We start from the raw sequence: 18,100 nt of genomic DNA on the forward strand, positions 1-18,100 counted from the left end.
GGATTAATTCCATCCCAAATCTCTTTGCCCTTTCAGCTGCTTATGAGGCATGGCTTTGTGTAAAATCCACCTTTACACATACAACTTACAGTCAGTGATTAATTCAGCTGGAAAGTCTAAACTGGACTTGCAGGGTGTTTGCATAGACACTTCACTTGGACCTGAGTTTTATTCTCTGTATTAATCTCCCTCTTCCCAGCTACAACATAAGCATTGCCACAGAGAACTGCGTGCTCCCTGGCCAGGGAGTCAATAAAGGGCTTTAATTCCTTTCTATAAAAGAAAAAAAAGAAGCATCTAAATAGATAATAAATTACAAGAGATAAACACACTTATTTTTGGCGCTTATTGGCATGCATATTTTTTTTTCATTTACATGAGTAAAATCAGACCAGAAACTTGTGTAAATCCATGGCACTTCTGTACAAAAAGCACAGAAGAAATGAAGCTGCAAGTTTCTCCATCTCTGTGTCTGTGGATGTCAAGAACACAGTATTTCCTTTCTTCCATTCCCCCAAACCAAGTTCTGCTCATTTTGAACGTAAAGCCTCTGCTATAACGATCCTAGAAAAAAATATATTCTTCTCTCTGCTATGGGCTTTGCCACTGCAGCAAAAACCAGCCCCTCGCCCAAGAAAAATGAAGGTTGAAACTAAAAACACACAAAAAAAGCACAAAGCCACTCAATACTTTCTCATCAAAAGCCTCGTCAATGTGTCTATTTATACTGCTTAAAGTGAGACACAGCAGGTACTGATAGAAAGTAATAAAGGTAAGAAATATTCAGCCCCACTCTTGGTACTTTGACTGGCTGGATAACTAAAATACCTTAAGAAAAAAAAAAGAAAGACATGATGCTTTAAGACTAATTGAACCAATAATCAAAGGCTGTCTCTAATTCCTGGACTAGGAGGTCAATTACTGAAATAAATTTGACAGCAGATAGATGGTAACAGTGTGCAATTACCATTTAAAGACTTGATAATTATGGCGAGAATTAGTCTGTATTTTCAACTGCAGCAAAATCCATCAATTTTTTAGTAGTTATTATCTTGATTATAAGAAGAAGAAACGGATTCAGCTATGTCTTGTCAAACTGACAGAAACCTGAAAATACAATGGGTGCTGATAACAGGCTGATGAAACGAGCCCGTTCAGTTTAAAGTTTCCTTTCCTTACCTGGAAACTTAAATTGCAGATGTGAGAAAATTTTAGTGTTCAGAACATTTGGCAAGGAGAGGTGTAGACAATTTTAAACTCATAAATAATAGGACTGAGAAATGCGTATTTTTATGAGGTTTATCAAAATTAGTCAAAACATGGGCTTCTCACTGAGATTTTCTAACTCCCAATTTTCAAAGTCAGAGTCAGGCACAGAGTCACAATCCTGCATAATTAAATAATTAGTCTGCTCTTCTTCCGTTCCCCAGGGCTTTTTGAACTTTTCGGTTCATGGGTTCACACTTTCAGAGCTCCACAAGGTTAGTGAGTAACTATGTTTTAAAAAAAAGGTTTATTTGTAACTATTTATTAAAAAAAAATTAAATACATGAAATGTAAAATTCTCAATAAATCACAGACTGAGCTTGATGACCTTTATTTCTTGAGGTAGACTGTATGTTTCAATATGGGAAAAACCCAAATACAATCTGAAAACAGAACAGTTAAGTTCTCCATTATTCATAATTTTGCAAGTCCCTGGGACTGGAGGTTCAGAAAAATCAGGCTCAGGTCAACCCATGGAGCCCCAGGAGAGTGAATCCCTGTGCAGGAGAGCAGCAGCACGGCTGAGCCAAGCACAGCTCAGCACTACCAACATGCACAAAAATGCCAGAAAAATGTGTAAAACACAGCAGCTAAGAGGCATCATGACAGCAACCATGACATCATTAAGAATTATCTCATCTGCATACTTAGAGTTGTTAAAAAATGCAACAACAACAACAAAATGTTTTTTGGTTGGTTTTCAAGTGAAAATTTTTCAAGAAACATTTTTAGAAAAATTAAAATCCTCAATGATGGTGATAGGACATGAAATAAACTATTTTTCACCAAAAAACTCCCCTCCCCTCAGACCTGTGAAGAAAATCACTCCTGATGAAGAAAGAATGCAAACAAGGACCTTTAACTGCCATGATTCTTTCCTCCCTCTATCTCACAAAGCTCCTCAAGACCCATGTTCCAGAGCTATTCCCCCTCCACTTGTCATTGCCACTTCCAGATCCCTTTGCAACAATTTATTTTCCTCAAGAACTTTAAAAAAAAGTTGGGGTTTTTTGGTGGTTTTTTTTTTACATTAGGCAAATTAGTGTGTCAAATGATCTGATTTCACTGCACTTTATGTAAATTTATTTACTTAGTGGCCTCTCGGTTCCATGCTCAGTTTGGAAAAAAATAATACACTCTTTCCTTAATTATAAATAATTAACCAGAACTCCTGCTCTATTGAAAGTTGCTACTCCACTGTCAGTCTAAATAGCCCAGTGATGTTTTTGTATGCATGTTTTCTGTAAATTGCCACTTAGAGGAAAATAAACGCTCAGAACAAGGACTGCCTGAAGTCGTAAAGGATAACATCCCTCTCACGTGGTGAGCTTATTTTTATTAGAAACTTCACTTGTGATTTTAATTATTTAATAAATAAGCATAGAAGGAACTCATTTGAAAATGTAAACAACCTCAATTGCCCTGTGCCCAACCCCCTGCAGAGACACAGCGTGGCAGAAGAGTACAGGAGAAAGCAACACAGGTCATTCCCAGGTTGAATCATGGACCAAAACTGGGCTCGGGAAGGTCTCCACACCAGTGACATGCTGGTGGAGACCTCAACACCTGCACAGGTCTTCTCTATATCACCCTGAGGAGCAAGCAGTAACTGTTTTGGACAAAGTGCTGTGTCTTCAGCTAAATCCTCAGCATCAGCCCACTGCTTTCCATTGAGAGCCAGGGTCCCCTGGGTGCCCACCTGGGTGCTCCTTGGGCTCACACCCTACATGGTGGAGCTGGGGGATGTGGCACAAGTCATGCTCCCATTTAAGTCTCTTCTCTCCCAGAAACGAGCATTTATTACATGGAGTGTTAAGGCCTGCAGATTAATCTCACCCTCCCTTTTTTTTTTTCCAGATTTAAAAAAAATTTAAGCTTTAAAAAAAAAAAAAAATCTGGAACAGCGCAGACGTCTTGATCCACAGCAGTTTTGAAATCCCAGTTGTATCTTTAAGTGGAACATGTCTTCCATGTGAGGAAGAAGCACCACTACAGCACTGATGCAAACGGGCTGGAAGTTTTCCAAGCCCAGGGAATCTGAGGGATCAATACAGACAGATGCTGAGAGAGTCAGGAGGAAGAAGCAAAAAGCCAAAGTTTGTGCAGGAAAGGCAATTGTGCTGCCTCAGGGATAACAACAGCCCCATTTTGGAAGAAACACGGGAGACCAGCCACATCATCCAGCCAGGAGAAAGGGGGAAGCCACACAGAGGACACTGGAAACCAGCCCTGGTGGCAGCAAAGCCCTTTGGTGGAGATCGCAGCCCCATACATCACCACAGCAAGGCCTCCTGACCTTCCCACCTTGCTATTTCAGGTAAAAGCAGTAACATTCCCATTTTTCCAGCACTGATATGCTCTCACCTGGGGGTCTGGGTCATCTCCCCACAGCCACGGGGCTTCCTCCAGCTCCATCTCCAGCCCAGCAAATGCTGCAGAGCTTTCTCATCCATCAAGAAGCGATGGAAACACTCTGTAACCTTAAAGGTAACTGCATCCCAGATTGGAAGGAAAAGCTTCTGATTTGTTACCAGGATAATTAGTAAAGAGGTACCACCTGTATGTCATTTCCTTCAGGAGGAGCAACTGGAAAGGAGCCAGTTCTTATTCTGGCAAATGCTGCTGGCTGTGGGAATGCCAGGTGCTGAGCAGAGCATGGCTCCCCATGGCTTCTCATTCCTCCTCACACCGATGGCTTCTCACCTCTGTCCCAGGTGAAGAGCAAATGTCAAAGCCACCAGTTTCTGGAGGTTTCAGTTAATAAGAGTCCTGCAAACACGCTGAAAAAGCGTAGCAACACAAAGCCATGGAACTCCACAGCAAGATCATTTTGTCAAAGTGAAAAAACCCAAACAAAATGTACTGCTAAATGTGTTCTGATTTGAAATGTTCCTGCCCTGATGACCCAAGCGAATGGGGAGGACCATGCTGCAACCCCTAGGCTGGGCTGGATGTGCAGCCAAGCAGTATAAACTCTACAAGCAATTTTTTTTTCATTTGCAAAGGGTGTTGTGATCCTGCAGCCAGACAGGAATGGCTCCTGTGCCTACAGGGATGCTCCACAAAAGGAAGAAGCACAGGAGGAATTGCCAGCTGGACACTATGTGGCCAGGCAGTGGGACGGGGTGGATTTTTTTTTACAGAAATACCAGTATCTCCAGGCAGTGATGGGGTGGGACGGTTCTTCTGGGGCAGGTTTAGCCACATCAAATGGGGATGTGGCCTCAGTGACGCCATCAGGGCCTTGAGCGTGGCAAAAACAATGCACAGGTCTTGTTAAATGAGGCTTGTAAATCTGCAGAGCTTACACATTGCCAAGGAGTGAGACTGCTGGTATTTCCACGGGGTGACTGACTGCGTTCTCTGCATTTCAAGCTTATTAACAGATGGTAAAAGTCCAAAAGCGATGACATTTCATTGCAATACCGAAGGAACAGAATGAAATATTTGAACATTAGAAAAAATACTCCGTCCCCAAATTAGTGCCGATAATGCCAAGTTGGTATTAAAAGCCAAATATCAAATAAAGGTATATTGGTCCCATACTTTCTCCTTAAAGTTTTGCCCAGGGATGTGTCGGCTGGGTGCCAGCAGAGGTTGTGGGATGCGGGGAGCTGGGATCTGCAGCCCATGCACCTGAGGGTGGCAGCATCATCTTTATTCTCACTCCAGTGAAGCACATGATTGTAACACTTTCCCCCTCTATTATGGTATGGAGAACAGTGTAAATCTCATTATTCCAGGCTACGAATAATAATAAAAACAACTTGGGATGCCCTTGATGCCTTCCTGAAGGGTGAATGCTACCTAGCACAGACCCGCTTGCTTCTGCATTTGGACTGAACGTATTCAAGAGTTTTTGCAGGTGATAAATGAGTCTAAAAAGTCCTGAAACCTTCCTGCTAAAGTGAAGTAACTAAAAACACGAGGTAAAAAATAGTGTGGAAGGGCATTTCTTTCACTGAGTGTATTACTCTTACCATTGCGCAGAAACCATGCCAGGGGTGGAAGCCAGGGATTATGCTTGGTGTGAGCAATTTGTCTCACACTTGAGCACTGTCTAGATCTTATATGTATTTATTTTTTAAAACGGATTTTGCAGCAATATCAGCTGCCATGGATTTCTCTGCTGTCCTCAGCAGTGCAGTTTTGCTGTTTTGGGTACCAGACGTGTGTACCTGTGCGCATCGTGTGCATCCTGCCTGGTCATCCCTTCTCCATGGACAGGCAGAGAGGAATGAAAGAAATCACATAACACTGAATAGTGTGTGTGTGAGACAGAGACAGCATGACCATTTTAACGCTCAGTAATGATAGAACTGAAGTACTTTGCTCTTTTCCTTGGCAAGCAAAGAACATTTGTTATATTTCTATATAATGAATACATATGGATTTCAGACTTTCAGCATAAATGGAGTTTTCCCTAACTAAAGTATAAGAAAAGCATGAGTATTACTGGGTTTCTAGGTACCTGGATATTTATAAAATCACCATTATTCTGGTGATTGTTAATGAAGAGGAGCAGAAATTCTCCCTGCTAATCTTTATAGCAAAACGGGATCAGCTCCTTTCACCTCTGCTCACGCCTGGCACGTTGAGGTTTTGTCTTCTGTTTCATGGCTAAGTCTGGTTTAATACTGGATCATGTTATTTTTGTGGGTATTTCATTTAGCTTGAAGCTCTGTGTGCTTGGGCGCTTGTGTGATGTGAACCGACAGGGAGTATATAAAGCATCTTATAGATGCTAACGTTATATAGGACGATGGTTTGATCCAGGAGATGATCACACCATGAAATAAATGAGGCATTTGAAACTCAGGGTGTTCACTATTCAGGTTCATCCCTACTTTGCTGTAGATCATATCTAGGTGGTTGTTTGTCTGTGGTGTCCAACAGTCCCAGCAGAACCCAAGGGCATCTCAACCTTGGTGTGGGGCAAGAAAACCCACCACAAGATAGAGAGGGCTATGAATGGCAATTAAAACGGATTTCCAACAAAGAAATGCTATCAGAAGGAAAAAAAGAAACCCCAAAACAAAGCAGAAGAAAAACTTGCTGATTACAGCTAAGGCTTTTGAAGATTACATCAAGTCAAACTTTTATTAGCAAAGTTGTATTTCATGTAAAATGAAAATATCTTGTAAAACCATACATGCACATATGCATGATACAAACAGCAACTACAGTACAACACGTTTCTCTAAACTTTAATAAATGCACGCTAACATTTAGCTCAAAAAGTAACATTGTAACGGTGACACCACATTTGCTTTGATCTTTTCTCGTGAAATTACAAAGTATCTTGTTCAAAGTAATAATAATAAAAAACGAAACTAGACAGTACGCTTTGGCTCAAACCCGCCTACTGGTTCCTGCCTGAAAACTGAACAAATCAGTGCAGATTGCTTGAGACTTTTACATGAAAGATATGGAGCTGCAATGTAAACATGTACTGGTACCTCAACCCGGTTTATATGCCTTATTTTTAAATCCTATACGTTAACAGAGATGCAGCTGAGGGCTTGATCCACTGTCAAACAAAGGAAATTCTCTTGCCATGAAGAATTTCCCTTCTTTATATCCGTACTTACAGGTACGTAAAATAATCTAGATTTACCACTCGTCTGCAACATAATGACTATAAAAAATTATGATGAGATTTCCTTTCAGAAGCACACAAGGATCAGTGAATTTTAATCTAGCTTTACAAAACTGAATGTGGAATTACTGTTAAAAAACCCCACCTTTTTATATAGAAAGATTGTGCTAGTATTTGTTTTCATCTCAAAAATAAAATTGGCCTGAAAACTTTTATTAAAACTTCTCATGCATCGGTCTGACCCCTTCAGTCAGTGGAAGTAGTAAGAAAAAGAGCTACTCATTAAAAACTAGTGTAATAGTAACACAACAGAACAAATATCACAAATCATGAAATGATATGCTAATTAGATACAATTAAAACTTCAGTTACAAAGAAGGCTTTTTAATTTATTATAGATACACTCACATCTTTATCCGAGGGGAAAGTCACTTTCAGATTTGGTTCCTATTTCTACTGTTCCTAAAGATCCAGCCCCAGAAGGGCTTCGTTACCAGTCCCGAACAATTATCTTTGCTGAAGGGCAGAGTCAAGTGTGAGGATTTCTTGAGACTGGGTCCCCAAAATTTGCCAGAGAATGAAGCTGGGGCCATTCCTACAAGTTCTTGATTGTGCAAATTATATATATATATATTTTTTTTTTTTTATGAAAACTTAGGTCAATTATAATCCATCCTAAATCAATACTAGGCTGCTCTGTGCATGCAAACAGCTCACTTGCACAAGAGCTAGCACACGGGGCTTTTTTCCCTCCATTACTCAGGAGGAGCTGATTTTATTTGCTTTATCTTATGCACAGTCTTTTTGCTTTTTTATTTGCTTTATCTTATGCACACAACTTTTTGAGAAACATCCCCCTTGTTCCAGGGGAGGCTGCTTGAATCCACAAGCCAGGATTCCTGGGGCCAGGGCAATGCTTCCACCTTGCCGGATGAAATTGCATCCCGGGTTGACTGAGATATCAAATCTGAAAGTGTCATCTCCCCCCTCACACTTGTACCACCAGCAAAACGTAACAGTGAATCAGAACCCAACATGACCAAGCCAACAGCCACGGCACTGGATAATTAATAATCCCCTGTCTCATAAGGCTGGCCATCCCTGATTTCCTTCCTCCCAGCAGGCAGCCTGAAATTCCCTGCTAGGTATTAATTAATGAAATCACCACAGATTTCCATCAACTAATTTTAATAAACACTCCTGGCCAGAGTTTAAAAAAAAAATAATAGTTATTTAATGTACTATTTTCAAACTGCATTACAGTTGGTGATAATTTTTATTCACCCTACATGGCCATGCTTCCTCTCACCTCTAACAGGCTGCCCGAGAAAAAATGCAGCGAGAATGACAAAAAACTGCTCAGGAAAATGTGAGCGTGCTCTGTTAGTTTACTTTTGAAAGCAAATCTCTAAAATCCCATCAGTGTCCTGCACCTTCCAAGGTACACTGTATGAGTTGTACCCTTACGATAGAAAATAAAACCCCAATGGGAAGAGAAAAAAAAGGAAAATAAATGATTGAGAAAGAGAAAAAAAGCTCAGGTGAGTGAGATTCCCCAGGAGTTTTAGCCATTTGTTTAATATTCATTGGGCATATTCCTCAAAAGTCAGTGTGCACTGTACAAATTCCATTGCACATCTTTTTGTCACTGTATGATTTTTAGGCCCCGAGGCATCGTGGAACACCAACATTAAGATTTCAGGATCTGAATTAAAATTTTAATAGAAAAAGCACTCACACCAGCACAGATGAGGAACACATCACAGGAATGTCATAAACATCTCTTAGCAGCAACAGAGCCAGTGATAGCACAGGGGATTTATAGTCATTATTCGATAATTTGACACTCGCTAATAGGATCTGAAATTTGTGTCTGTTTAACATAGGCATTTTCTGGGACAATGAGTCTAGTTGATCTGCAGCGACCCAAAACACATGGAAACAGAAGACTGGGGTCACATCCAGCCTCACCCATTGGGATGCTCTGCCCAGTGTCTGGGAGATCTCTGCCGGGGTCCAGTACAGCCCTTCACACACTGGGAGGCTTTGGGGAGATGGGGACAGCACACCCCAATTCTGTTCCTATTTCAAAGGCCCTTAAGCATGTGCTGGTGCAGGTGATTCCTAAAGAAAATACATTAAAACCAGCCCAAAGCTTGCATCAAAGGCTGTCACAAGCCTCATCAGTTCTTAGACTTTATCTCGTTTGGGCTGCAGCAGACAAGAGGCAGCTGATAAAGATCCTGGTGGGAAATGTTGATGAGATGCCAATTGTCACAGTTCCCGAATTACTCACTCCCTTCTTTTTCAAATGATTTTTTTTTTTTTTTTTGAAAAAATGAAAATTACTTCAGACTTTTTCAGCATTTGGATTGAGTGAATTACAGGAAATGATAAAATGTTCGGATTGGAAGGGACCTTGAAGATCATCGAGTTCCATAAAACTTTATAAATAATAAAAAGTGAATGACTTGGGTCACTGCATTGCAGTGGGGTGGTTTGTGACTCAGGGCAGATTTCTACTCACCCTTTTATACTCACACACACAGCACCACTGGGGGGTTCAGTCGGGCTGGCTGTTTGGGGTTTGCTTTTCCCAAATAGTGGCTGTGCGAAAGACCTTTACAAGCTACAACTTTTTTTTAAAAAAGAGGAACAGATATGCAGAAGTATCGAGCACCAAAGGCCATTTTACTGCTTTCAGAAATGGCTGAGTGCTGGGGAGCAGCCCAAGTGTAAGGTGAGTATGAACCATGGCCTTTCTTCTGGGAAGAACCTGCATTTCTGTGGGCATCTCACGGGTCTTAATTGTGGCCGTTACTGGAACCTCCTAACCATGTGAGTAATTCTTGCTTCCTCTCTTTCTTCCACTGAAGTAATGGAGAACATGAAGGAGGCAGTGGGTATATTTGCCTAATTACTACCACGATGCAAAATGGCTTTTAGGATCTATCCCTCCCGCAGTAACTATTTGAAAAATATTATAATTGCAGTGGCAGTTATTTGTAAGCGCAAGAAGAAACAAAGCCATATTGATACTCTACTCAAACAGGCATATTCAAAAATACAAATGCTTTTAAAGAAATTCAGGAGATTCCAATACAAAAAGACCAAAAAAATGTGCTGTGCAGCTTTGCTGAGTTAGTGTCGGAGAGGCAAAGAAAAGAACCAGATTTAAACCAGCGTTCAGTAAACAAAATATAAACGGAACTATACCACAATATTTTCTCTTTGCTTTCGCTTTTGTTTATTTAACAACGAATAGCTTGAAAATAAATGGTCTCTTGAAAGTCAGGTAGGTCTATTTTATGCGATACTAGAAAGATGTGAGACTGCTATGACTGGTAAACACACAACTCCTTCTGAAAACTAGTTTTGCTGGTCCAAAGTCATATCGAGAAGCAATTCTACTCATTCCTACACAGCTATACAGACTCATGCTAGCAACAGGTCTCATTTCAAAATAAAACAAGGCTGATTTTTACTTGTGTCAATATTAATATCATATGTACAACGTCTCCGTGAAATGGATGCTAGCGCACAAATATACAAATATGAGACAGACGAGAAGCATTTTGCTTAGAAATGCAGCTTGCAGAGACTCGGGAAAACAAATTAAAACACTTCCTAACGATGGTGGATGGGAACCCTGTTTTGCCTTGCCACAGGAAAGATACTGCAGCTTCACTTATTTAAGGAAATAGTGCCAGCTACTGGACAGAAGAGTCATCCACGAGGCCAGAGCCTGGTCCTTTAAGAGCAATTTTTCTGTGGATGAAGTTGCATCTCTAAGTATTGGTAATTGCAGTCAGCTGTAACCACTAAAATAATTTTAGCGCATCATAAGCAAAGGGGTTTATTTCTTTATGAAAAATTATACAATAGATAGAATATATTTCTCCAGTATTTTAAATTATCATTTTTCTCAGTAGGATGCATTGTTGTCACTTGGCAGAGTACCCTGTTGGTTTTGTTTGATTTTCCTGTTGTGCTATTACCTCTACAAGGTACATGAGGGAATATTACATATAAATGTATGTACGACGTGACAACAGCCATACAGGAAAACAAAAATACTATGCAGAGAAACATATTCCAAACCTAAGAAACACAGGGAGGAGCAGTTAGTACCCAGATGTAACACCGAGAAATTCGGTTTTGGTAAGACTGAGCAGGACATTTTGTATAGTAAAGAATTGTTTTGTTTTAATTAGAAAAAAAGACCTAGAAATTAGGATGGAGAATCATCTTTTAGTGGCAGTGACTTATTTTTATATTACCTGGATGTCAGGTTCCTGACTGGCTCAATTGGCAACCTGCTTCCAATCACATATGGCAACTGTGGAGTACTAATCAGGATAAATATCACAATTAAACATGAATCATTCTTGCTTATGTTTTAGGCGTGGAGAGGAAAAGTTGCTGTAGAACTCCCAGTGCTTTCGACTGATCCTTTTTCCTTAGATCCAGAATAAGCTCCAATAAATGAACCGTCTTCATTGAACATCCCATGCTCCCCTTCGCCATAATCTACCAGACTATCAGCACTTTCAGTGGCTTTAATGTCCCCGTTAATTGACTGGAGGCTGCCTTTCAGCGGCTTTTCATCGCTGTCACTACAAAACAAAGAAACGCCTTTCCAAAAATCCAGCTTTTAATTGCCAGCATGGAAACTGCTTTTTTTTTTTTTGGGCGAGAAAGCAGCAGGAGGGAAGAGTGAGGGGAACATTTGGATGTGGGTTGTACATTGAGAACCATCTGACCCTGTGAGTCCTGTTGGGCCTGGTGCACCTCAGACTGATCACACACACCGACCTGAATTCCCCGCGTACGTGATTTGGTGGTTATTACAACAATGGAATTGGTTAAAAAGGTAAACATCAATAGAAACTACACATGTATTTTGGTTTTTCCCCTTTTTGCCCTGGACAGACAGAAGAATGAACAGAAAGTGAAGGGGAGAGGAAAGGAGATGCTGGACAGGATTTGAGGGATCCGTTCCAGCAATCGGTGCTGGTGTCAAGTCTTTGGCACCTTATGGAAAGAGACATTTTCATTTTACAAAACAGTGGGCAATATTCAGGGCCTATTTATTTAATTTTTCTTTTGAGGTGGGTGCGTGAACTGATATAAAGCTGTGGGGCAAGGCATCAGCTTTAGGTTATATCTTACTGCTTTGTAAGCATTCATTCGGTTTTAGATGACAAAGGAAGGGTTTTTTTTCCCTTTTTATTTTTTTCTTCTGTTGTATTTCTATAACTGATGGAGATTCTCTCTGCCAAAGGAGAAAGCCAGGGAAAAACAAAAGCAGAATCAGAGTGCCTGCATCTGCTCATATGCAGCCAATGTTCAATGGCAATTTCATGAAAAAGGACAAACCCACCACCAAAATTCAGGAAAAAAAGGAAATTCCACTGGCCATGCCTCCTAATAGCACTGCAGAAGAACAATGAAAGCAGCCTGACTTCTCCTGACTGAACACAATATTTGGGGGGACTGGGAACATAGATTGAAAGAATACAAAAACCCCTAAATTAGGTCTCTGAACTAGGTAGGTAATTACTCAGTTAGGGATGCTGCTGATGCCAAGCTTTGGTAATATTATCTAAGGAAGGGCAGAGAAATGCACCTGAGTTTTACCTCTTCAGCATACAGTCAATAACGTGTATAATCAATACAGTAAAAATATTTGCAACTTTTCTGCATATGGCATTTCTATTAATAAAAAAGAGAAGTTTGGAGTTTGAGGGGAAAGGAAGGGGTCAAAGTTATTAACCTGAGGACTTTCTTACCTTTCTAAATATTTGTCCCATTAGAAAGCATTAAAAATTAAATAAAGATGAAATTATGCAGAAAAAAAACCCTATTCCAGTACAAATAATGTAGTATATATAAGTGGGATTTCAACAGAAATTTTACGCCATTAAGGCCAGTGACTCCACTTTTCCAGCATCGTTCTTATAGTGATGGATTTTTCTTCATACCACAGTTACATAATATTGTAAGCTTTAGTTATTTTAAATCAGCCAAAGTGATCATTTCCATTCTTCTACAGAAACACCTGTAGTGAGATTTGTTTGGGTTTTTGCCATCACTTACTGTGTTTCAGATTTTGTTTTCTTCCACAAAATGAACATTCCCTGTGTTACACGACTTTGGCCTGACTGGGTTTCAGAAACCCACTGAAGACACAAAAGTCTATCAATTGGAAATTACAGCAGGAACCCAAATTATCATATATATTTACATTATTCATACAATGATAAATTAAAAAAAAAACACAAGTGAAAAATAACCACTGATACATCAACTTTTACTTATATCCTAACCTGGATGGATTTAAGTATAACGGATGTACCTTTATATTCCTACTATTATCCACTCCCATGAGGATTCCTTTGAAAGTGAAAAACAGCATTAATTGCATGCTATAAAAATGTCTTAAATAATGATGACATCTGGAACAAATAAAACCCCAACACACACAAATGCTTGTTAAAGCAGGTCCTATTTACCTATATTCCCCAAAGATTTCATCTTTTATTGATTGAGCTTCGGGATCTGGATGCAAATCTTCTTTTTCTTTCACTGTACAAATAAAATAAAGCACAGATCTGTACGCCATGTTCTGCCGTGGACTTTTCTTTTCTCAGGTGCAACAGGAAAACCACCTGCCACCACCTACAGCCCAACCTGGAGGGCAGCAGCTCACACTGCACGTCTGGCTGGACACAACCAGCATGGGTTTGGGGCCATTCCTTAAGTTTTAAGAAAGCTAGAAAGTGTTTATAGAATCATCGAATGGTTTGGATTGGAAGGGACCTTTAAAGGCCATCCAGTCCAAGCCCCACTGCACTGAGCATCTTCAACTAGACCAGGTTGCTCAGAGCCCCATCCAACCTGACCTGGAATGTTTCTAGCGATGGGGCATCTACCACTTCTCCAGGCAACCAGACTTATACTTAATTATTTCTACTTAAATCCTTACTCATTGCTTTGAAAATTGCAGAGTTACTTTTAGCAAAATACTCTCCTGTTAAGCACATGCCCATGGAAGGGAGCAGTTACTAGGTGGAAAGGGAGCAGGTAGCCTGGCCAACGGAGGCTCAGAGGTGCAGCTGGTGAAGGACCTTGGCTCTACGGGTGAATTAAATATGGGAAGATTTAACGAGCAGCATCAAAGGCTTTAGCAAGATCTCTGACCAGCACGCAGCACTATCTCACCCAGAGAGCACAGTTTCACTTATATTCATTAGAATCCATTCTGCGGGTATTTATCAAAAGCTACAAATCCTAATTGGATGTTTCTGCTTGTGGCTTTGCAGCCTCCAGAGATAAAAGTCTGAAGGATGCTTGCTATTAACATGTGAACATAGCAAAAGGACAATAAATCCATTTACCTGAATATTTTCCTCCTTTATTTCTTCTGACAAAGCAAATAGTTAGCAGCAGTAGGGTGAGCAAAGCGATGGCACACATCAGTCCAATAAACCACCCCTGGGTGGAAATTCCATCGTAAATGCCAGCATAGGCTTTGTGAAACAGAAGAGGAGTGGAAAAAAAAAAGAAAATTAATCAGAGGAAAAGGGCATCACCCTACTATAACATGAATACATAACATCTTCTTCAGTGAATCTTAATTTAATCAGACCATCGCTACTTATTGTCTTCAATTTAAAGAAATGCAAGACAGAAAAATGTCCAGAGCGTGACATTTTTAGACTTAAGGGGAATGTGCAGTCTACAAGGCACAATACAGACATTTGGGAAAGGTAATTCTGAGAGAGTAGTTGACTCAAAAGATTAATGCCAAATAGGAAAGCTGAACAGAGAATTGTTAAGCCTCTCATGCAAAAGCAGTTTTGCGAAAGAAATAGAGTTAAAAGTGCACCCGCTACATGCAAACCACTGGATTGGCACACTCAAAATGGATAATATCCCAGCACTACCCTTTCAAAATTGCTAAAGAGGGAAATCCATTTTCTAAAGGTTTGTAGTTGTTCCAGGCTGTTGTGTGTCACGTGAAGCACAGGACTCAGCCGAGAACCAGGGATGCGTTTAAGCTCCCTTGGGATTCAAATGCAAGGGGGCAACTTAAAAATCACACGGCAAAATGATGATTTTGGGACACTTTCACTGCACAACGTAAGATGCAACCTCAACATTTATTTACATTCCAAAGCAATCTTTATCACCTTGAAGGGTTTCATGTCTCACCTCTCCCCCTTGTCTCAATTACATCTTCAAAAATGCTATTGTTATCAACCCAATTCTTAGTCACTAGACGAACTGTATATTCAGTTCCAGGCTCAAGTGCCTCAATGGGGTGAAACTTTTGGGTGGGCTTTACTGCTTCTGAAATCTTGCCGCTCCCTTTACCTACGGAATGTACATATTCAAGTCATATTGATTAATGGTATTCATCGAACAAAAGGCCTGTGAAATGCACATAAGGTAAAAAAACACACAAATACGACACAACAGGATTTTTAACATTTGTCATCAGATAATCTGATTTTCAAAAGCAGGCAGTGAAGTAAAAAACATTTCCCCCATTTGATTTTTTAATATTCCAACAAATAAAATAAACAGAAGACTGAGGTAATCCTGATGTTTATGAAGGGGTTTGTACATTTCCCAGGATGAAAGTTAATATTGATGGGGGATTATGGATCTGCTTTACCTAATGCATGCTTAAAAAATTACAACTTGAAAATGGGCTTGCTTTGTATAGATAATCTGCGGTTTGATGCTTCCCCCATTGAACTGAACTCAGCAGGGATGCACAGACAGCTTGTTATCTGGAAATGGATTCTTATACGTCTCGTGATAAAAATGAACATTGGGATTTGTACTCATTTCTCCCCTGACGATGATTTTCCATGTCCTTCTAAATTCCACAATGCCTGCTCAAATCAGTGTTTTAGACATAGCTGAAGTTTGCTTTTAAATTGATATTAAATTGATATTTAGGCATTTAAATGTTTAATATTTGATTAAGGGGCAGAAGGGAAATTCCAGAAAAACATATTTAATGCAAACACTATCCGTAAAATAACAAGAATGAATGTGAACCTTCAACCCATCGTGCATTAAATACCATGTAACACTTATGCATGACGTGATAACCACATGGTCCAATTTGCACACAACACAAGTCTCCTTAGGAAGCATTTCTCCTGAATTCCTGGTGAGGAAAATGCTTAACTCTGACCTCAACGGCCCCCACTGCTGTGGTTCGATGTGCTTTTTCTTACACCAGTTTAACCACTCCATATCTATTAACTGTTTATTTCCACCTTGTGCCAGCCTCTTCTTTTGGAATGGTGAGCTCTTTATAGAAGCAGAAAAGGGGAACTGATATGGCTGAAAAATAACCATTTCCTGCCAGTCTCTTGCTCAGCACACCCAGCAGCATTGGGTACCAGAGTGAGGGTTTTGAACCCAACTGGGGGTTTTCCATTGGCTCTCCAAGCTGTTTGACATCACCTATCCCAAAACACTAAACAACATTTATTTTTCTTTAAAACTCAGTGCAGGTGTCGAGTGATGGGTGATTATGAGGTTCCTTTCCATGCGATTTCTTTCTGGCCTGTGTTACACACTCAATATAGCACCTACAGAGGAGAAAGCATTGCTAATTGGGGCAAGTTTGGTGGCTGGAATAGAAAAAGCAGTGTAGCATCCTGAAAAATAAAAGCAAAGATATACAGATAAGGAAAAGCTCAACATACTGAAAGGTCAGTGAGCTGCAGAAATTAGCTGCAGAAAATTGAAAGCAGTTGGGTTAGGTTTTTAATCTACAATAAGGGAGAAGAAGCATTAGTAATAAAGGCATCTCACCAGCACTTCTCATCTTCCCCCACTATTTATCAGCCATACCATGGGACTTGCATGAACATTAAACACTGAACTGCAATTTTACAATATTCCTAGCGGGCTTCGAGATTTATGAGAACAACAGAACACACATTTTTTATAGAAGCTTATGGTGTAAAGGGAAAAACAATATAAACTGCCCCCAAAGACTTACAAGAGTGCTAGTTCTCCAAAAGTTAGCACATCTGTTATAAAACACACTTATATAGAAAAGCTGGCAGCCTAATAGCTAAATACTAATTGTAGCCAACATGTTAATTTATAACCATACCTGTCTAAATACATCTGCTGCAATAAATGGAAAGCTGAACTTTCATTAGTTTTCCCCTACTGCCTGGCTATTAAAAGTGTACAAATATGCATCACAAGTATCCTTCATCTTCTGGGCTTTTTTAGTGCAGGAGGCAATGCGTGCTAAATTGGGAATATTTTGATACAGAGATTAATAAAACTGTTGTATGTAAATTCTATTGAGAAGAATTTATAGGTGAGTTAGTGATCATCTCTTTGTACTGATTGCCATTTGTAGGAGACATTTGAGCTCAAACAAGAGGACAGGTTATAGCTTGTTCATCTCTTGCTGCATCTGCAGGATGGTTCGTTCCCTGCAATTAGCAACAGGGTTTGATGGGTTACAGGACCCCTGGCCAAAGAAGAGGCAGCAGAATGGAGTGGCATAAATGACATAAATGACAACCAAAGGGTCTTAGTCAATGGCTCAATGTCCAATTGGCGGCCAATGAGTGGTGTTCCTCAGGGGTCCGTACTGGGACCAGTGCTGTTCAACATCTTTGTTGGAGACATAATGGGATAGAGTGCACCTTCAGCAAGTTTGTGGATGACACCAAACTCTGTGGTGCGGTCGACACGCTGGAGGGAAGGGCTGCCATCCAGAGGGACCTGGACAGACTTGAGGCAAATCGCATGAAGTTTAACCAGGGTCCTGCACCTGGGATGTGGCAACCCCAGGCACAAACAGAGGTTGGGCAGAGAATGGCTAGAGAGCAGCCCTGAGGAGAAGAACTTGGGGGTGTTGGTGGATGAGGACAGGCTGAGAGAGCTGGGATTGTTCAGCCTGGAAAAGAAAAGGCTTTGTGGAGACCTTATAGCGGCCTTTCAATATCTGAAGGGAGCAACAGGAGAGCTGGAGAGGGACTTATTGTCAGGAAGTGCAGTGACAGGACAAGGGGTGATGGTTTTAAACTGGAAGAGGGGAGATTTAGATTAGGTACTAGAAAGAAACTCTTTACAGTGAGGGTGGTGAGATGCTGGAACAGGTTGCCCAGGGAGGTCATGGATGCCCCATCCCTGGAAGTGTTCAAGGCCAGGCTGGACGGTGCTTTGGGCAACCTGGTC

General features: G+C 40.5%; 1 protein-coding gene across 1 annotated transcript in view; it reads right to left on the minus strand.

The window, feature by feature from the left end:
- Nucleotides 1–6,338: 6,338 nt before the first annotated feature.
- The window catches only part of CHL1 (cell adhesion molecule L1-like), a 97,265-nt gene continuing 85,503 nt past the window's right edge, over nt 6,339–18,100 (minus strand). The window contains exons 24-27 of the mRNA XM_014946790.1: nt 15,083–15,244; nt 14,266–14,397; nt 13,381–13,453; nt 6,339–11,481 (exon numbers count right to left, since the gene is read on the minus strand). Coding sequence (XP_014802276.1) covers nt 11,265–11,481; nt 13,381–13,453; nt 14,266–14,397; nt 15,083–15,244 — 584 coding nt within the window. The 3' untranslated portion in view covers nt 6,339–11,264. The remainder of the gene's footprint in view (nt 11,482–13,380; nt 13,454–14,265; nt 14,398–15,082; nt 15,245–18,100) is intronic.

This window comes from Calidris pugnax, unplaced genomic scaffold (genome assembly GCF_001431845.1).
Source record: "Calidris pugnax isolate Ruff unplaced genomic scaffold, ASM143184v1 scaffold81, whole genome shotgun sequence".
In the NCBI taxonomy this organism is placed as follows: Eukaryota; Metazoa; Chordata; class Aves; order Charadriiformes; family Scolopacidae; genus Calidris; species Calidris pugnax.